The following is a 22,933-nucleotide window of genomic DNA, read 5'->3' as shown; positions in this document are numbered from 1 at the left end:
ATACAAAACAATTCATTTAAATTGAAACAACATTTCAAGATATTATTGTTTTTTGCATGTTTGATCAGATAAATGCAGCCTTGATGAGATTAAGACACTTATTTCAAAACATTAGATACAAATCTTACTGACCCCAAACTTTAAAACAGTATTTGACACAATGATTTTAAATAAAGAAACTTATTTTAGACAATATGTACTCAATTATCTTTAAAAAAAATAGCTTATCATTCTACAGCGATTTTAAAGTCAACAGAATTTAAAACTGAAAAGTGAGAAGATAAACACTACTATTAATTGGCCAAGTCGATATGGTTATTGATTAATGCTTATAATCGTATAATCAAACATTTGTTAGGCTTTTCATTGTTGCAAGCAGACTAGCTTGACCAAATCAGCTATGATGGGTACTAGCCAAAATCTGCATATCTACAATGTACAGCCTTGCAGTCCACAATTTTAAGATGGTCACTAGCTGATCCAATTTAGCTGGTGTTTCATTAATGTTAATAAATGGCTAATTTAAATGTCGACTCAATGCCTAAAAAAACTAAACAAAGCTATATATAAAGATCTTTATAAATTCCCTGCTTTGATATTTAATATGAAAATACAAGCAATTTTTAATATGCTGGAAGGAGGGTGATGACAGGGTTGCGGCTCTAGATCCTTTCTGGGAATCTATGAGCATATCTGAAATGCCAGCATTCGGCAGAATTATCTGAGGCCCAAAGATCAATGAGTCAGATCTCATCAGCCTGCAGTGAACAAAAACACACTGAAAAGAGCCTCACTTCTCACTCCACCACTCAGACTCAGCTTAAAGAAAGGCAGTGTCTTCAGATACTGCAGGCGTGAGAGAATATCTGGGATGCTTCCTTAAAAGGTTTCATAGAAGTCAATGGATTTCATGTCTGTTTTAAGTGCCAGAGTTAGAGATCACACTGCACTGATCTTACCACGCTTCAACAGACACATGAAACAGTTCTAATGATGTTTCTTTAAGATGTCCTGGTGCCTTCATCAGCCAGCAAAATCTTTCAACTTTGGCCCAGGGTCTGTCTGTAATAAAATTAATTTTCCTAATGTTCTTGGAGTCTATTTTACTTAAAAATATTCCAAAATCGTCAAAAAATTGCATAGCACTTTTTTTTTTAGGTAATATCCTAAATGTAGTAATTTCCTACTTATTGGCAAATAATATATTCCTGTTTTCAGCATAAGCCTCACAAGTTTAGTTTAATACATTTATGGTTAAAAAGAACAGTATTCCAATAGAGTAATAAAAGGAATTTAAAAAAAATTATTCTAAATATATAATAAAAGTAATATCTAAGCAAAGAAAAAAATGTATGCAGTTTTGCTTTTTGCTTCTTAAAAGGTTTTTTTTTGGGGGGGGGGGGGGGGGGTATCTTACAGTAAGGTTGTTTTGAGAAGTTTTCACACCACACTGCAATCAGTTTGGATTTTAAGACACATCTGACTGCTTATCCCTAAATAACATCAAACAATACAGCAAAGGAATAACAAATGGATTTCTGAATGTTACTGTACATTTAAACCTCACGAATTCACACCTTAACCCAAAGGATTCACGAAATAGAAATATGCGTGTATGTATCGGAACGAGACGGCATGATAGCACGGCCGGTGACTCAGACTCTCGGCTCATAAATCAGAGTGGATGAGCATCAACTGGAAATCTGCAGATCGCTCATGATTATCATACAAACACTGTACAGACCAGGCTCTCCATGCTGACCCAGTGGCCCTGAAAACATTCAGTCTAGAAATGACTCAGATACACACAAAAAGAAAGAAAGACCAGGAAGAACCCATTACATAAGCAATACGAAGTTATTCTGAGAAGAAAAGAATATTTAGCCTATTGCTACACAGCGACCTAGTTATTTATAATTCATAAACAACAAAAATGAATATAAATACCAAAACCACATATTTTTAACTAGTATTAAAATAAAAACAGAAACTGAAATTATTAACAAATTACAACAGCATCTCAATGATTCTATACTGGTTCGGAATGAATGGCATACGGTTCGTAAATTATTACACAATTCACACTAAAAAGAACCCACTGAAGGGTTCAAAACTGCAGTTTTCTAGTAACCAGCTCAGATCATATTTAAAGAGCATGTTTGTTTGGTTTCCCACTTCTAAGGATCATGCAGAGAAAACCACTACGAATGCATGATGTGGCCAAGCTGAAAAGATTTTGAAAAGTAGTGCAGGATGAGTACTTCCTTTTCTGTAGTGTGTCGGAGTGGGCCGGGGTTCTGTTCATCCTGTGTGGATTCACAAAACACGGTCCACCTTCAGATTTAGCTTTTGAACAGCTCAGTGGTCATGACCCAGTGTCTGAAGGAGAGGAGAATACCAGAGACCGCCCTCACAGGTAAAAGTCCCCCGGACAGTGTGAGCACAAAGTGTGTACGTTATTCCAAACTGTGTTGAGAAAGACTAGCTTTTGACATAAATTTCCATTTCTTTGACAGTCAACGAATCGCAGTGTGACAATGATTTAAATTCGGCTTTGGCTGACAACTATTCTACAGCCCAACACCTCTTTCTTTGCTCAAAACATTATAATTTACAGGCTATAATAGCAGTAACAACTGTCACAGGGCAATGACTAATTCCTTTGCAAATGAGCAGTTTCTTCCTGCAGGGCGGCCCATTTTAACAGCGTCCACATCTGAAGTCTGAATACAGTCTAATTACTCCAATGCAGCCTGCTTTCATTTGAATTCAAGGTAGTTAAGAAGCCCTTTTGTTTATGTTGATAGAGACAGACCCTAGAGCATTGACTCCAAGATTTGAAGGCCAACAGAATATTTGCAATAGTTCTGACAAAGATGCTCATTTTTAAAAAATTTCTTTACAAAAACTTGGGAGTAAATATATTAAAATTATATTATAAAATAATTTAAATAATTATTTATAGTTAACACGTATAAATCTTAAAATATTGATAATAATAAAAATGTCATTAGATTTGATTGTATTAATTTCCATGACCTTTCACAGTCTAGAAATCAATCTTTTAAAAGCCCAGGTCATGAGAACCATGGCTTTTGAAAAAAGAAAAAAGAGGAATGAATTAAAGGAACAAATAATAACAAATGTGATTTAAGCTCAAATGTGATTTTAGCGGATTCTAGACCTAGTTTATTCTTATTTTAAGTCATCTTTTCACCTCCTTATAAGTGTGCTGATGCCCCCTAGTGAGTGAAAACCACTGCCCTACAAGTTAATCAACAAAGACTTTCACCAATGAATTGGTCATAATTAATCAAAAAAAGATTCATATGTTCAGCAAACAGTATGTAGATTACTCATGCATTAACATTAATATTGCATAACTCAAAACTATGTATGAGAGCATCTTATCATGCCATTAACGTGTTGTGTCTGTTTAGGATTCTGTCTACTGTTACATCGGTCATTTCTACTCAGCATGCAAAGCCGTTTGCACAGATCTACCTGCCCTGCATACAGAACAGCCGCTCGTTCAGGCTTATGACACGCACACATAAATGCACCGAGGCAAAGGAATGCCATCCCATTCATCACTTCAGTCTGTGCCTGAATGCTTTACATCTACATCTGGATTTAGACAAGGTCATTTCAATGACCTCTATCTACAAGGAATGAGAAAAGTTTTTCTGCTCGAATGCAACAATCACAATCCATTCTGCATGTGAACATTAAGGATGCAATGACTCACAGCATCCCTGAGGCACCAGGCCAGACGTTAGGGTGAGAAGGTGAACCTCTTGCCATCTTATGAATTATGACAGACGTGATACACATGAGAGCTAAACAGACACTAGTTATGTAATAACAGGTCTGTAGGCAAGCTCAATATGAGCTTTTCATAAATAATAATGAAATCAAGCCAATATTGTGTTGTCTTAGAGTAACGTGTTGATTTAACACCTGTGGTGGCTGAATCATAGTCTTGGTTACAAGACTGTCAAGTCTGTTTTCCAATGACGATATAATTCACAGTGACACAGGAGCACCAGGGGCAGTAAGAGTCAGTCACGGATGATTGACAGATAGAGTCCCGTGCACATTTGCTTGTTGCAAGCGTATCAACGGTGAAGGACAGTGCCAATGCTTTGATCTACAGACGAGAAGATGACTCGTTAGGCTGCCTTGCAGGAAAATCCATCTTAGGTTGCAGGGTCTCAAGCTGGTCTAACATGGTCTAAGTTAATCATTAGCACTGACAAGACCATCTTAGACCAGTAAACCAGCCTAAGGTGGTTAAGATGGCTTTAAGAATAAGATGGAAGTTTTAGATGGATTTGGCAACAGCATTCTCATATTTATGTGCTTAGGAAATAAACAGTTTACTGTGAGACCTAAGAGTTACTTACAAAATGAATTAATAATTGAATATATTAAGTAGGTTGTGGGACCCCTTACAGGGACAATTCACTGAAAAGAAATGTTTAACTTTCCCTTGCTGAACATAAAAACAGAAATTCTGAAAACCGCTTTAGGTGCAGACTCACCATAATAGTACAATGACAATATTATTGTATGAGGAACAGTCAGGTTATTCGCTATGAATAATGTTCACTTCTATTGAGCTGATTATTGAGTCACTGATAGGAACCTGAGACTCAGCCATATCTGTAATACAATGATTCACTGGAAGATTCAACACACATGACATTCTGAATTCGGTCATCTAAAAATATTTTCATTAAAACAGGGATTCACTGTCGTTACGTTTCTTACATTCTGTATCACATGACCTCTAAAGACTTTTAAGATACTTTAAAAAAATATATTTTTATGAGGCTTGATACCTTCAGTCGCCATTCATTTGCATATAAAAGACAGATCTGTTGTTTTGCGCAAAATATATACAAGCCATGCAGGTCTGGAACAAAAAATGAGGGAAAGGAAATGATGACAGAAATGTCATTTTAGAGTGAATGATCATTTTAATGTGAATATCAATGAACGGAATATTCGCAGATAAATGGAACTATAACGCTACAAAATGCATTCGTTTTCGGGACGTCGGTCTTCTAAATGAGCGGTTAGCTCGGACAAATATCACGGCTGACCTTTCCTTTCTCGCATGAATGAGAGTTGAGATCCCCACGCGGCGTTTTGTAACTTCAGAGCTCTGAAGCCACACGTACGAATGCAGAGCTGAGCTGACGGGCTTCCTGCGGTGCAAAACCCAAAACGACACTCACCTAACTTTGGCTGCCACCGAAGAAATCGCATCATTCCTCAGATTTTTCCTTTTGGACACTGCAGTTCCCATGCTGGCATGGAAACGACGCTTGCAGGAAAACAGCACATTCCAGTTGTCAAAGCATTTGAGAAAGATGTGAAAAAAATGATGGAACGGGTTGGTTTGGGACGCAGATCCTTTCACGTTCACATGAAGGTCTGTTTACAGCATAACGCAAAAATTCTGCAGCTGCGGGACAGAGGATGCTGCCGTCTCCTCTTGCTAGTGTCAACTAGTTAGAAAAAAAATGCATGAGCAGATTCTCTCTCTCTCTCTCTCTCTCTCTCTCTTCATTGAGGTAAGAGCGATACGACGGATTGAAGAGTGTTTTTGGTGGTGGAAGTGTATGAGGGTCCAGACAGGAAACCCAGTGGGACCATATATGGAGCGACCACTCCTCCAGTTCCGCCCACTCGTGAAGTGGGTCCAGCGCTAATATCAGGTGCAGAATGAGCTGGAGTGACCAGAACACACGCATAAATACAGCACTTCTCACTATGGTTCCAGAATCAAAATGTTTTAAGTGCCTCATATAGTTATAGTTATTTATAGATATTTATCTATCCGCTCATTCATCTCTCTGTACTCTATCTATCCTCAGTCTGTCTCTCTCTCTCAATGCATCTATCCCTCCATCCCATCTATCGTCTGACCATCCATCCATCCACACAGTTTATCTATCCATCTACACATCTGTCTATCTATCCATCTACACTCTACTAGTTCATTTATCATCTATCTTCGATCCATCCATCCATATTCTGTTCATCCACCCATTTATCATCAATCCATCCATCCATTCATCCACCTATACCCTAACATCCATCCATCCATCCATCCACCTCTTTGTATGTGTGTCTATCTATCTATCTATCTATCTATCTATCTATCTATCTATCTATCTATCTATCTATCTATCTATCTATATTCTCCATTCATTCTCTCTGTATCTATACATTTTTAAATCTATTTATACTGCAAAAAGTGTCATATAACCTAAAAAATGCTTTAAGTGGTAATGGACAAATGTTAATTGGTATTTTCAAAAATTTGATTCGGTATCACTGAATCAACCTCATACCATAGGTTAGATCAATTCAAGCAGAAATAGCTCACTGATCTATCCAATTCGTTATATAAAAATCTTTACCTCACTCTTCCACATTTGCAAACGTGTATGTGTATCTTCTCAGGTTTTCAGACAAAGCATGTAATTGTATCCCCATGCACACTCACACAGGCATATACACGCACATGTATGGATTATAGCAGTGTGCCCTCGCTCCATAACAGCCTGTTAACTATCTGCGGCTGCCTCACTGAAGCAGACAGACAACAGATGAACTGTTCCTCTGCTTTAGGACAGCTAGACAAACAAGTGCAGAGAACAGGGGCTTTAGTGTAGCATCATCAGTAGAATCACAAACGTGTTGTTTTACCTATATTCTGTGTGTTTAAGCAAACACATGGTCAGAAGTCAGCTGGACTGAAGAACAGTATATATTACAGTGCTTCTGGGTTTTTCCTGTGGTCGACACTGTTTTTTAAAGTAAATAATCCGTGGTAGCCCTGGGCTCCGAGTGTGCGTGGTGGGACTGCCGATGAAGGGAAGAAAAACAGAAATGAAAGAATGACAAAATGCCGTTTCTTTAACACAGCACAGAGAAGTGTAGCACTAGTTAAAGCATGTACTGGCAATAAAGCCAATAGAATTGGTTAATTAACCCCACAAAGACTTTCACATGCACAGCTAAGCGTACAGATTAATTATTAAAAAAATTATAAAAAATAATTCCCCACCTCTGCATAATAGACTTCTTTTCCAACTGAATAAAACATCTTGTTTACTGGCAACATAGTCTGAAACATGAAGTTTTGGCAAGAAATGTCCTCCGAAAAGACAAATGTAAAAGGAAAAAACTGATCACCTAATACACACACACACACACACACACACAGAGAGAGAGAGAAAACCAGCTTGACATTGAATTTGTGCTTTTGTGTCTTATTCTTTCAGATGATGATGATGATGTTCCTCCGGACAGGATGCCCTCATCTGTACCCTGGACAAAGTCTCTCCTTACGTCTCTCTCTAACACACACCTGGATCATTGCGAGGGGGGGGGGCGCTGCTGTTCCCATCATTCTCTGTCTGTACCAACACAAATAACCTAACAAGGTCAGCCAAAACACTCGTACTCCATTACTCCGCTGGCTCACTGTGTGCCGGAGCTCCTGCCACTGCTGCATCACATTTGTGTATCGACAGTCGCTAATAACAGTATGTGAAATCTCATAAACTCCCACTGACACCAGCAAGGAGAGCAATCCTTAAATCCTCTTGTTAGATTTTGCATCAGTGAGACCCTTATCTTCACTGCTTTGCATAATTTGAAACTTAATTTGAATAACGCAGTAATTGGTAGTCGTGTAGGTACAACAGGAAAATGATAATTTAAATTGGCACAGCATCTGTTTCAGCAAATGTCTAGGAAAAACATGAATATATCTGATGGAATTATTCAAGAATGCAAGAAATTTGAAAAAATGGCCTAACCTTTCTGTGTATATCTATCAAATTTTATATCTTTGTTGCCCAGAATTTAGCCTGGAATATTCCTGCAAGTAATGCCTCTGCCAATTAAACATGTATATGTGAGAGACTAACATATAGATTTAGTATGGAGAGAAAATGAAACACTGATTAAGTCTGGTGTAGCAATGTAGGTCAACTTACATTGCTTTAGACTCAACATTACATAGCCCCTGCCAGTAATGAAAAGGCAATGGTGCAAATGAAAAGCCAATGATGCAAAAGAAATTATTATTTTTTAGTAAATCCATTTACAGTAAAGTAATTGATTTTCGTGACAGGAAAAGTCACACGTATCATCCTCCAGATGACACCACTGTGAGGAGGCAGTGGTGTGGATTTATTTAGAAACCCAGGATGTACACATCATTAAACAGATGATTACAGCGCAGATCCCCCGGATACCTTTTGAGTCATATGCACACACCCCCAGACTCTCCACATCTCCTCTGAAACCTGTCACTACAGACCATCCTTAGTCACAAAGGAACGACGACAACGGAAGGACCACAGATTTGAACAACATTACTACATGGCTTTGCAAACATTTTAATGGGCAATTACAACACTGTTGTTATTTAGGGCTTACAGCTGTTCGCTTCTAGTTATTTAGGATCTTATTAACAGTAATAGTTCATCCCAAAATAAAATGTTTATCAACGTCAACTACCTACACTGTATTATTCTCTCTTCTCCATGAAACGCAAAGGTCAGGCAGAATGTCCGAGCTTCTCTGGTCCGTTCAGTTTACAACTGAATGATGATGAGTACTGTTCATTTCCTAAAATAAATAAATAAAAATAAGTCAAATGCAAGTTATTCACTAAAATCTAAATCTCTTTGCTACAGCTGTGAAATCTCATGCCCTTGCTTATATTTTAACAAACACATAACAATGGCCAAACATTCAGAACAGCACAGCTCAACATGGGCAAGCAATTACTTGCATTTTTTTGAAAAAGAAAATATGAAAAAAAGAATTGCAATTTTTCATTTTCAAGCATAGTAAATGGGTGACCATTTAGCTAGCTTTACCTTTTTGACATAATACCTCTATGCCCTTTTGCCAAGTAGCGAGCCGTGTGGAGAACAAAAACAAAGAACCTTCCAGACAGCAGTACAATGTCTACGTCAGAGAAGGTCAAACTCTCACATTCACTAAACTCCACCAGGCTGATTCAGACTGACAAATTGACAAAAGGCGAAGCACGCAAAAGCACACATACACCTGCGCACACACCCCAGCGCTATCGTCAGGATTTTGCTACACTTATGGGGATTTTCAGTACAGCTCAGCACAGCTAAATGACGATTTAAATCTCAACTAAACGGCCACTATCATTCTCCACGGTCACAGTGGTACACTTCATGGTACACTCAATGTATGAATGTACATGTATAATGTCTCAGTAAAATGAAGTTATCTTTCCAACTAAAAAACTCAGAGATTTGGTATTTTGTGTCTATTACAATGACATCCCAAAAAAGAGACCTACTGTATATGTCAATATGTGACCCTGGACCACAAAACCAGTCTTTAATCGCTGAGGTATATTTTTAGCAATAGCCAAAAAAAAAAAAAAAAAAAAACCTTGTATGGGTCCAAATTATTGATTTTTCAATAATTGAAATAATCATTGTTTTGTGGTCCAGCGTCACATATAGTTTATGGCACTAGGTCTACAAGTGCATCAATTTGAAGCTGAATGTGCTCTATAATGGAGACTGTGAGCCCTGATCTAACCCATCGACTGATACTGTAAATCAATCTTTCTTTATCAATTCTCAGTGAGTAGACACAGATGCACAGATCAGATTCTACCTAAAGAAAAAAACGTGTTTGTGACATTAAATAACAGACCTGCCAAGCTAAAGTCTAACAAGCTTACTTTAGAGATGGCCATGAGAAGTGACAGCAATATTGAAAACATAATTGCATGACTTTTAAAGCTTTCACTCCAAATCCAATCCATAATCATACATAATGTAACAAACAGTACCTTGTTTTCTCTGATTAGTTATAGTATCAGTACCCTGCAGTCGTAATTCATCAGACAGCAATTTACATCAACATTGGCCCTGTTTCAAATGGCACTCGCTGCCCTCAAAGTCGCATAGTCCCTCCTTGACAATTAGACAAAGACTGTTGGGTAACAAGGTTTGAACTAGTGCATGATCAGAGAAAGGGTGCATTAAGGGCACATAGTGCATCCTTCTGAACCCTAAAATCAAAGATGGGAAATCCTGCAGTCTTGAGGACAAGACAGCAACCTTCAAGACAACATGCAACACTTTCCCTTAACAATGTTCACTTTCTTTCAAAATGATTGTCTGCATTTTTCTTTCGAAAACAGAATGGAAGAGAATACAGTCTTTAATCCTGACATGCCATCTTAAAATGGGATTTACAGTTTAAAAAGAGGACAAAATGACTAAATGCCCACAGTTCATCATGCCAAAGCCCCAAAGGTCAAACATTACCGAACATGTCCAGCATGTGTTATTCTCCACAAGTGTTCTGAAAAAATCCAGCAATGTCATCAGTGCTGCAGCACCGGGACAGGCACCATTAGTGCCGGCCGGATTATCCTGAAAGAGTGAGGGAGCCCTCACACCGTACGTGAGTCTCATGCCTATCAGCTCCTTGTTTCACCTTGGCACATACCGCAGTAGCTAAGCACTATAGTAGGGTGACGAACAGTGCCATGATTGTGTGTGTGATTCCCGTGTGAATATTCACACAGTCCGCCGCCTGTATCTCACCCTGACATGAGGCTCTAGGAGAATGATGCATGTTGCAGGGTGATTATTGCTTTACACTCTCTCACCCCTGCCTGCTGTTGGCTGTGACCACGTGACCAGATTCCTGGCATGGAGGGAGAGAGATGGGAAGGAACAGCTGGGAGGGAGAGAGGGAACAATAGAACAGAGGAAGGGAGAGGGGGATACATTAAGGTATGTGGAGACAGATGGAGAGGGGTACAGGTAAGATGCTCAATACTAATGCATACAGTTTTATGAATTATGCATTCTCTGCTGTAATAATTATATGAAAATCCAGTTAAACAATAATGGGACTACTCACCAACTGTTTCATATTCATAAATACTGCATGCAAAAGTGGCAAGAGCTTTTAAGGGTAACAGGCACTTCACATTAAGGTCTTCAGGATTACTAGAATCTTCCAGACGGGGGATTTGGAGCTACATTGATTAAATGCATCAGCTCATTATTTAAGACTCCAAGACCTGGAATGGGCTGTCAAAGGAGCCATTCGAAATGTGCAGTGTTAGGGGTACTCCAGGAACAAGTTTGGAACTAGAGCAGAGGCAGACAACTTTTCATCTGGTAGGCTACCGTCCTGTAGAGTTTACATACAACCCTAATTAAACAGAACTGAACCTGCTGACTGGAGTCTTCGGGATCTTTCAGGCAGGTGTTGGGGCAGATTGGAGAAGGTTTGGACATCCCTCCTCTGCAGTATCTAGAGAATGTAGGCTGTACTGGAGTTTGACCTGCCTGTCCTTTAGTGTTTACTATGCCTCTATATCTCATCTCCAGTCACTCTCTGCCTCATCTCTTGTTTTACAGTTCCCCTTCAGAGATTTGAACTGGGCTGGCACTCATTTGTCTAAATGTGACTTGTGAGGTGAGGCAGGGCCGGAAGATGAGCATGCTGACTCTGCCAAGCCCTGGGAGTGAATGAAAGCCTGGCAGCTCTTCCGTATGCTGACAGATGAATTATTGAGCTATGTTTTCCCAAACGAGAAGCCTTGGTGTGCTCTTACAGGCTGGAGGGGACAGGGAGAAAGGAAAAACATGCCTCGGAGCAAACAACTGGATTCACTGTAATACCTTTACTAATGATGTCATCAAGGCTTTGTCTTGCTTGGTATATGCTTCTTCCACACATACAAAGGCCCCAGAAAGTATCTGGACACTTAAAGGGATAGTTCACCCAAAAATGAAAATTCTGTTATTAATATCTCATGTTGTTTCCAAACCTATAAGACATTCACCTTCAGAACACAAATTAAGATTTTTTTTTTAATGAAGTCTGAGAGCTTTCTGACCGTTTCCTATGCATGCAAAAAGTATTCTCGTAGCTTTATGAAATTATGGTTGAACCACTGATATCACATTAAATATTTTATCAAAGTACTTACTATCTTACTAGGTCTTGAACATTAGCTGTTGTTTATGGAGATTCAGAAAGCTCTCGGATTTCGTCAAAAAGTATCTCAATTTGCGTTCTGTTTGGGTGAACTATCCCTTTAAAGCACCCTTAAAAATATATAAATGTCATTGCATTGCACACCCAGAAAGTTTGACAAACAGATATGCTATTTTTAAATAAATCCTATTTGGTTTGATATCTTGTTATGTAATGCTGTGACATTAATTACTTTTAAAGAACAACATGAGCATCCAAATGCTTTTTAGGTCCACTCTATGTGGGTATTACAGACACTAACTTGCATAACTACAGACATCTAGGTAAGTCTTTGTAGCGTTCCTGCTCATGCATGAAATACACAAGCTTTGATGCACACAAAGCCATTTGGGATCACAGTGTTCTTTTCATGTCCAGTTGTGTGGGTGTCTGTACTGTATGTGCAGAGAGGACTGCTCTGGTATTAAGAACTGTAGGTTGTGCTCATGTCCCTAGCAGTCTACTGAGAAAAAAACGTTGTGCATCCATGGTGACCCATATCCATGCTAGGACACCAGAGCAAGCAAAAGTACAAGACATTGACAAAGACCATGATAACCATGAGTACATCTGAACTCATGACTCATCTCTCAAAAGTTTTGTTGTACAAAAGTTTGCAGGTTAAAGCTCCAGAAGGAGAGATTCATAATGCCATTGAGCAAGAGATTTAAAGTTGCCCCTGTTGTATTTTGCTTAGGATAAATCAATGGCTAAATATGATTTTGGATAGTGCTTTTCTACATGTCATAAAACATGAAGAGCAATGGCAACAACATAAGTTCTGCACAGCGATTTTTGCATATGCAAAAAAAATTAACAAGTAATAAAATCCGACAACACCATTTGTACTGATCAACACATGCACAGATGCAGTAGCCCTAATGATCAAGTAGACACAAAGAAGTGCAGTCAATTTAAAATGTTCAAGAACAACATGTCTAGTCGGTGACAGAACAACCTCACACATTGATTTTATCTATCTGTCATGAGGGCCTCAGACTCCTGATGTCACGGCTCTTCAATAAACTGGAGCAAGAGATACATCCTCAGTGCAAACCCAGAGCAGCAGTGGATTGGTGGTAATAAATTGCTGCCTCTCTCTGAAGTTCAGACATGGCGCATCCACTTCAGTACATCACAGGGAGATTGAAAGAGAAAGATCTGGCCACCGCAGAGTTGGGAAGACAATATGTGATGGTGTGATGAAAACAACCTCAACCACTAGAGAAACCAAGACGGTGGAAACAATATAGTATATATGAACAATGTATATTAATAGAGTAAAAATCGGCCACTTTGCTGCTATGTTTTTAAAATCTCTACATAAATGCTCTTTTTGAGTGTAAATAAAAAACAAGATGACCACTAGCAGCCCTTAGGGCAGACATCATGGGACTGACTTTCATATTTGAACTGCCATTCGGACGAAACCTTGGGAAGATAAAATGCTAAAGAAAAAAAAATGGATGTGGAGAAAATACTGGAGAAAAATGAGGCCCCATTCTAACCTTTACTGTTCATATCTGTAAGAGAAGGGGGATACAAAGACATGCGCTCGAATGGCTCATGGGACCATGATCTTGCCTGTCTTAGCGTTATATGGTACACTCAATCTCTAATTTCTTCATCTTCTTCTGTTTGGGGAATAACTGTGTCTATCCTACTTTCACTTTATTAATTAACCAAAACTGGAGGGATGTATAAGTCATCATAACAGAACAGATATTTCTTGTACTTTATAGTTTACAGTTAAACATCAAACTATTATTTCAGAAGATACTGAAAAGATTTGGTTTAATATGAGACATTACAGTGGGATTCCTAGAGAAAAGTTTTGTAGTTTGTATTTTTTTTTTATCGAATACACAATTTTTAAAAGCATAATATATTATCAGTACAGCAACATTTCAGTGAAAAGTATATTTAAAAAGATTAATATAGTTATTTGATTAGTACATAAACAATCCCTAATACTATTCATATTATACCATTCATATAAGGATATTCTTGATCTAGGCACAAATAAATAAGTATAAAAGTCCATCCAAAAGTCTGAGACACTATAGAAAATGATTCAAGTTTGTAATTTTTCTATTACTATTTCTATTATCACCATAATAACACCTGAGTGAAAAACTGAATTAAAAAAGACATTAATATTATTATTTGTTTAGCAACCAAGAAATAAAGAATCTTGTGGTGAATACAAAATTCTTAATTTTAATTTTGTTTTATTTATTTTTTATTCGAAACAACAAATCTTGCTATATTAGCATTGTGAATAAGAAAGAAAGAAAGAAGAAAAGAAAGCTGGATCAGATGCACCCACTACAGTACAATGTAAATACATAAATGGAATGTTTGCAAACTTGAGATGTCTTAAGAATCTTTCATGAAATTATTCTAGTAACCTGCATCTTTCAATTTTGTAGTATTTTATTTGGATAAAAGTGCCAGTTATGAATGCAACAGTTTGGGGAATGTCTGATTTATAAATGAGAGTGAGAGCAATAAAGAGAGGTAGCAAAATTGCAAGGAAAAGATATCAGCAACAATTTCAGAATATTACCCAATGTGTAGCCAAAATGTGTTTACTCGCATAATAATAAATCACTCATGATCACATCTGTCACAACTCCTCCTTCACTCTTTCTTCCACAACGCAGCCGTGGAGAACATGAACAAGCTAGACAGATGAATAATGATGTTAACGTAATGCAAATGACAAATCAAATGAATGCATATACACCTGTGCCAGAATCGTTATGAAATGTGTGCTTACGATGAAGTCGGCACCATTTTTATCTAAGAAAATATCTGGTATGGTATTTTTGTGATTAAAAATAGCAGTTACTCTTTTTAAAGTATCTCACATGGTGTGTTGTGAGTCTGACTGCATGCATGGCCACGTGTAGTGGATCTTTTTTTAGAAGCTGCATGCGCAGGGTGACGCACTCTCACAAGGGGTGAGTTCCCACCTTTCACAGCCCACAAAAATAGTCCCAAACCTGTAAAAATAGAGCAACTGCCTGATTTAATCTGCAGACGCACATCGACCTGCCAATGCTCCAACCTTTCGAGTGAGATCAATCAACTCTCTCCCTCCCTGCGCCTCCGCTATGAAGGGCCATACAAGCCATACAGTAATTCATTCTGGCACTCTCACACACATACATTCTCCTTACACATACATACATTTTTTTTTGCTTTCACACACATGCATTCTCCTTCCACATACATATATTTCTACCTTTTTTGGTATCCATTACTTCCTGTTTAAGCAGGAAGTCACTCGCAGACCAGGAAATACATGTGCAAGACTTCACAATTCTACAATGATGCTATTCAAAGTCATCCTGTTTTCTTTTCAAGTACGTATTTTACGTTTTTATCAGTGCTTACACTCCTTGTATAGGGTGTCAGTGATTGTCAAAGACCATTTTGAAAGCAGAGGAAACCTTTGCAGGTGTTTTGTGTTGATTAGTGTAATGGAGGCCAGTGAGAAGGTTCGATGCAGGTAAAACCTCACTCCCCGATCTCAAGAGACATGCTAGTGACTGCAGTCACTTAGCCTCTTTGTTAGTGCGTCCGCCTCCCATCCTGGAGACCTGGGTTCGAGCCTCTGCTCTAGTTCTAGTGTGGCGGTGAGGGGTTACATTAGCTGATTGGCATTTCACCATATTCTAATTTGTTGAGATCGTGAATTGGTGGGTTTTTGTTAAATGTGAGCCAAAACATCACAATGAAAAGAACCCAAAATTTAAGCTACTTCAGTCTGTGTTGGCACTGAATTTAACACACAAGCTTGACAATTTGTGTTGGATTACTGAAATAAATTAACGTTTCTTCGACATTCTAATTGATTAAGAAGCACCTATATATGTGTGTGTGTGTGTATGTGTGAGAGAGTAGATGTATGTGTGTGAACGCAAAAATATATGTGAAAGGAGAATGTAGGGTGAATTGCCCTAAAGTGGGAGACTGCCTAATGTGGAACACTTGAGGATTCGTGTTTGTAGCTCCCCTGTTAACACATGAATGCCAGTGACTCTGGGTTAACTCTGGGTTACCAAAGCTGGGGATACATGGTTTTCAAAATGGTATTAGTTGTGGATTTAATGTTTTGGTTACACACTGCAATATGTCACATAAATCTGAAATGCACAAATTTTCCCACACTAGGGTAATTCACCCTACTCCCACCCCTGTGTGTGGGAGTAGAAAGGTATATGTCTAAGGAGAATGTAAGTGTGTGAAAGCAAGAATATATATGTGAAAGCAGAATGTAAGTAAGTATGTGAGAGTGCCAGAAAGAATTATATCTTGTACAGCCCCTCATACTCCCCTGGACACACACACACACATATATATACACACATACAGTCTAGACTAAACACTCAGAAGAGAGCAGCAGAGATAAACACAGACAGAGAGAGCGCGATAAAGAGCAAAACTCAAAGTCCCTGCTTTAAAAGATCAGTGATGTCCCAAGGGTCTAAAAGATTTATGAAAATACCATAATTTTTTTATTAAATAAGTTTCTGCAGCTGTATTTGGCATGTCTTACTCAATCTACATATTTTTAATCACATATTTTTACTACAATTAAATTGTATTTTATTTGTATGCTTTACAGTTTAATTTGTTTAAGTTTTAGTCATTCTGATATGTGCTTTTGCCAATTTATTAGTTTTTTATTATTTCTATGTAGCTTTATTTTTTTTTTTATATTGTCATTATTACTATAATTACTACTACTATTACAGTTTTTGTATTTTACTACTTTAACTTGAACCAATGCAACATTTCAACATTTTAACATTTAAGCTTCAGTTTAGATTTTTCATATAAAAGTTTAGTTTAGTTAAGCTTTATAGTTACTAAAAATGGTCGTTTTTTTATTTAATAACATGACAACACTGTCTATAAGTCATTCTTGAAACATAAGAACCATTTTCTGTGTAAATCATTTGTCAAGCTATTCTTATGCAAATTCAGTGCACATTTTTAAGCAAGAATGGTTTTACAAACAGTTTCCAGAGACAGCTTGTGTTTTGTGAGAGAGGCCCCATGGGTGTATGCAACTTAGATACACACAAGTCTGCAGCAATTTTCTGTCCACTTGAAGCTTTCTCCACATCAGTGTCAACACTGGGGAGTAAGGAGACGCATTATCCTTTCTTTAATTTAATTATAATTTCCCTCATTTATCACAGCTTGAAGCTTCGACAGGATTGGACATGTTCTCTTCAAACTGAGAGCGCTCGAGAAGGACTAGGGCAGAGTTTGCCACTCTTAAAACCAAAGGTCATGTGACACCAACACTTATCCACTAGTCTGCAAATTAGTAGAACGAACAGAATATTGTGGCTCTGTTGGATGATGTAAACTACAAGTCACATACATGCATGAATACATACAATATTATATTCCAATTTTTGAAGACTTACCTTCTGAAATGATTGTAACTCTACAGAGCAGGTCACTTGTTAAGGGTCTTTAATTTGTCCCTAGAGCACAGTAAACAAGGAACACAAACAACCAAAAGCCACTGAATCAGAAAATACATTACCAATGTCCTAAAAGCAAAACCAGCAGCTCTAACAAAATTAAAACTCGAGGTCAATAATAAATTGAGATAATTCAGGAAATCAAGCATAGTAAGGGAATAGGTCACATGAGAAAAAGCCATGCAGGCAAGAAGATGGTGATTCTATAAAACAATTCATCTTAAAGAAAACTATTTATCCTCATACAACGGGTTGCCAATGTCGCTGGTCGGGATGCTCAGACAAACAATTGTTTAATATGACAGAACTGTGTCAGATTTGACAAACGTGTCTCTTCGTACTGAGCAGCATCCATTGATCCAGCAGATGTTAACACGAATATCTGAGTGATAGGCTGTTGCTGAGAGAAAGAAAATTGGATGTGAAAAGAGGAAAGGATTCAGGTCAAGGCGTTTTACATTCCCTAGTCTGTTTACTTTTGATAGGGGTTATGAGTCAAGGTTTAAACACATTTGTGTGCATGCATTCATGCAAATGTAAACAAACACTGGTACATCTTGTTGATGAATATTTATCAGAATGAAACCTAGAGACATGAGAGGAAACAAGGGCTGCTGAGCAAAAATCGGCACAAACACACAAAATAAAGTCAGACATTTCATTACCCGCTTCAAGCAAACTGTGAATTGCTTCAAGTTAGCCCTAAAACGAACAAAAAAGAAATTACTTTGAAATTGCAGCAAGAACACTGACGGAAATTGATTTAAACATCTCCACTCATGTCAAAGCTTTAAATGAAAACATCTAATGATGCATTGGCTCCAAAATCAAATGAGTTCACTGATAATCCTGAAGCCACGTGAAAAAAAAATTGCTCCACATTTTCACCTAAATTGCTCTTTTAGCCTATGGAAATTATTTTCTCAATGAGCGTGCTTGGGGGATAATATACTAACACCAGTAGATCTTCTGTCCTATGGTTCACCATCTAATGGTTAATGTTCCTCTCTGTGCTCCTAAATTCATCAAGGTGCCAAGTTCAAAACATGTTAAGTTCTATGTGACAGATAGTGTCGATTGTAATGTAAAAAAGGTTTGATTCAGCCACACAGTTGGTAATAACAAACAAAAAATGCATTTATAATAAAGGATGGCCAAGCAAGACAAAAATCTTAAAGGCCGAAATTTGAAGGTTGTACATATAAAGCATTTATCTATTTTTCTAGTAAGAAATTAATACTTTTATTCAGCAAGGATGCAGAAAATTTAACAAAAGTGACAGTAAAATGCTTTTAGAAAGTTAAAAAAATCGGTGTTCTTATGAATTTTCTGTTGAGCAAGGAATATTTAAAAAAAAAAGAACAACAGAAAAAGAAGCACAATGGCTTGTTTGTATTAAATAAATGCATAAAACCAAACTAAATAGTTTTGCGTAAATGGGCTGTGCAGTGAGCTCAGTGGAAACTCATTACCTGGGGAAATAAAAGGTCATTAGTTAACACAGAAAAATCTGTTCCCCTCTCAGAAACCGTGGACAGTTATTGCACGTGCTCTTTTCACATTGCCTACTCAAAGTCATCAGACACTACAGGGTTTTGTTTGTTTCTAAGAGTTTGTGCTCCCATGTGGTCTGCTGTTCCTAGCGTAGGTGTGTGAGTGTACATGTGCGTCAGAGCAGGAGGGAGATCCGACTTCTACAGTGCAGTGACCCATTTACCTGTTGTAAACTAAATTGCTTTTTAAAGCCAGAAGATGAATAGGGACTGAGAGAACAGGAGAGTGAGAGAGAGAGAGAGCATCAGACAGTAACGCCATGCCAGAGTGGCAGAAAGAAAATTACAGTTAAATGTACTGCAAAGTGTTACATTTGTCCGCTTGTTCGAAATCGTTTTTTTTCTGAAAGTGCCAAAAATTGCAACACTGTTCTCTGTCTCATACATTTTTTTGCTTTAATCTACACCAAATACTCTCTCGATCCATCCAAACCTGTTGAAACTCCCACTTAGATCAACCAGTATGATGATTCACACTCATACAAGTGGAATAGTTCAAGAAAAATCTGTCAGTATTCACCCACCCTCGTCAATCCAGATTTTTTTTGCTTCTGTGGAACACAAAAGTGAATTTCTGAAGAATATCCAGGCCACTTTTTTCAATACACAGTAAGTGAATAAAGACTGGGCCTGTCGAGCTTCGAAAAGATACAAAAGAACCCCAAAAATTTCAATAAAGTCATTTTTATGTCTTCTGAAGCCATGCGACAGACTGAAATGTAAGTTTTTATTCCTTGAAAGCCTGTTTTGACTGAATCAACTCAAAACAAGGTCAGTTCAACTTGTGACCGAATCATGCCTACAAAGCGTTTACCCTCTGTAGTGAGATCTTCGAAGGGTTGAAGGCTGTAGGGGACCAAACAATGGTTTCTTGAAGTCAAAGAATCTGCACAAAGAACCATGGTGTCCTAACTGTCCAGCAGTTGTGCCCTTCAAAATCCATAAAGGGTTAGTTCACACCAAAATTAAAATTCTGTCATTAATAACTCACTCTCTTGTCGTTCCAAACCCGTAAATCCTTCGTGCATCTTCAGAACTCAAATTAAGATGTTTTGGAAGAAATCTGAGAGCTCTCTGACCTGCCATAGACAGCAATGCAACTGTAATATTCCCAGATCCAAAAACGTAGTAAGGACATCGTTAAAACGAAAAATTTAGCGAAGCTATAAGAATACTATTTGAGGGCAAAGACAACAAAAAAATAACAATTAATTGAACAATTCGTTAGGGTTAGTTCACCGAAAAATGAAAATTATGTCAATAATAACTCACCTTCGGAACACAGTTTAACATATTTTAGATTTAGTCCGAGAGCTCTCAGTCCCTCCATTGAAAATGTATGTACAGTATACTGTCCATGTCCAGGAAGGTAATAGAAACATCAACAAAGTAGTCCATGTGACATCAGAGGGTCAGTTAGAATTTGTTGAAGCATCGAAAATACATTTTGGTCCAAAAAAAAAAAATTACAACTTTATTCAGCATTGTCTTCTCTTCCTGGTCTGTTGTGAGCATGTTCACGGCGCTGCTGACGTGTTTTCTGGTGCGTCCAATAACAAAGATAAGCGTCAGGTGCGTCTTACATCAACTGTCACAGCAGTAGCACTCACAACAGACAATCCTGAGAGATGACAATCCTGAATAAAGTCGAAGTTTTTGTTATTTTTGGACCAAAATGTATTTTCAAATTCTAACTGACCCTCTTCTTAAACTGTGTTCGGAAGATGAACGGAGGACTTACGGGTTTGGAACGACATGAGGGTGAGTTATTAATGACGTCATTTTCATTTTTCGGTTTTGGAGTTCTCAGATTTCATCAAAAACCTTAATTTGTGTTCCGAACACGGGTTTGGAAAATGAGGCATAATTAATGACAGAATTTTCATTTTGGGGTGAAGTAACCTTTTAATTTAATAGTGGCCAGTTTTGAGAACTTCGCTTTGGAATGACCCTTCAATATGGCGGTCATGATTTTTTCACTCCGAAGTGTTTTTCGGAGGGTGATATATCCCATTTGGATTCCATCGTTTGTGATCTAGATGATCCGATTCATTGGAAGGATTTGATTCAGATGAACTTTCAAGACATCACTGCTTCTCTTATGAACACTGAAAAGAGAACTAGGCGGTTATGAAGAATAATGAGTTGAATATAAGTCTGTTCCTCAAACAAAACCATCAGAAGCTTCACTTTTATAATACGTTTATGGCGCTTCTTTGCCATTTGAGAACTTGACAGACTTCATTCACTTTCATTATATTCAACAGAGTGGCCTGGATTCACCTTTTTTTTCCACAGAACAACAGGTTTGGAAAATCTGACAAAATTTCCATTTTTAGGTGAGTATTCCTTTAACCGCTCACTTTCTCAGAGACTATGACCCATATTTCTCCTCACAAACTCATTAATTAGTGGTGACGTTTGTGCCTATTCTTGGGGGAGAACGAGACAATGAATTAACAAGACTGGCAAAATATAAGTTTGCTTCAGCAGAGCAGAAAGGTCACGGCGGTGCCTCGTTCGTCATTCTGACAGGAGCTAAACATTAAACAACAGAGTAAATAACCATCCTTTACCTGCTCCTAAACACCACATGAGGAAGTCATGGCGTCGAGGAGGGCAGGCTGCGACACGACGCCACCTAGTGAAAGATACAGGAAGTGACCAGAACTGCAGTTTTGCAGAGTCATTTTTGCAGTGTCTTTAATGGACGACAAAACAGTGAATCACAATCTGATTACGTTAGACGGGTCAATAACATTTTAGAGCTAATTTAATAATAATATACTACATTAACAATAATAATATGTATTATTTCATAATATATCAGTGAGAATTAGATATGCCTTTCCTGAAATAAAATATCAGTATTTCCCATGCAAAAATATAAACGATTAGCTTTGTGCAAAATAATAATAATAATAATAAAATAATAATAATAATAATAATAATAATAATAATATATATATATATATATATATATATATATATATATATATATATATATATATATGCAAAAAAGTAGAATTCTTGCAAATATTTGGTTAGATTTTTGAAGGGCTGAGCATTCTAATGCTGGGAGTCAGTGTGTGATTTTCAAAATACAATCTTGAATTTTCTTTTTTTTTTAAAGTCTAACTTTAAATAATAAAAAGTATAACAAAACAGGCTGAAATTACACAAACTACATTACCTATACACACATACTATACATTAAGTGGTTCAGGCTGAATTAATTGCAGAAAATTGTAGAGAAAAAAAAAAGAGCAGAGAAAATCTCGCAAAGTATGCAGTATAAAATAAAAATACACAAAGGTGAATAAAAAAAATAACCTTTTTTCCATACACTTTAGAATGCATAACTATCACACTGTCATTGGCAGTGCACTAAACTTTCCCAGAGTTTTGACAGTTTAAACAAAGACCAGCTTTAATGGCTTCTCTCCTACATCCAGACACATTCCTCACCTTTCAACCAAACTGTGCCAACTCTCATTATCTTTTAGCACTTCTGCAGACTCCCAATATCTGTCCAGCCAGGGCAACAGACACATAGCCTTTTGGATTTTTAAAGGGCCCTGTAATCAGAAGAATTTTGTCTTTAGATCACTTAGTGCAACATAAATAATGTGCATTTGAGAGCATTTATCATATATTAAACAATACATAAAATATGGCTGAGAGCAGATGAATATTTTAGCATGCATTCACATGTAAAGCTAGAACAAGCTAAATTGATTCACCAAAAACAAATCTGCAGTGGGTGTTTGACTCATTCAT

At 37.5% G+C, this 22,933-nt stretch overlaps 1 protein-coding gene across 1 annotated transcript in view; it reads right to left on the bottom strand.

The window, feature by feature from the left end:
- The window catches only part of LOC127985463 (NMDA receptor synaptonuclear signaling and neuronal migration factor-like), a 31,740-nt gene extending 26,105 nt beyond the window's left edge, over positions 1 to 5,635 (bottom strand). The window contains exon 1 of the mRNA XM_052587466.1: positions 5,244 to 5,635. Within this exon, the coding sequence (XP_052443426.1) occupies positions 5,244 to 5,314 (71 nt within the window). The 5' untranslated portion in view covers positions 5,315 to 5,635. The remainder of the gene's footprint in view (positions 1 to 5,243) is intronic.
- Positions 5,636 to 22,933: the final 17,298 nt, after the last annotated feature.

This window comes from Carassius gibelio, chromosome B21, assembly GCF_023724105.1.
Source record: "Carassius gibelio isolate Cgi1373 ecotype wild population from Czech Republic chromosome B21, carGib1.2-hapl.c, whole genome shotgun sequence".
In the NCBI taxonomy this organism is placed as follows: Eukaryota; Metazoa; Chordata; class Actinopteri; order Cypriniformes; family Cyprinidae; genus Carassius; species Carassius gibelio.
This window is presented reverse-complemented; position numbering and strand designations above follow the sequence as displayed.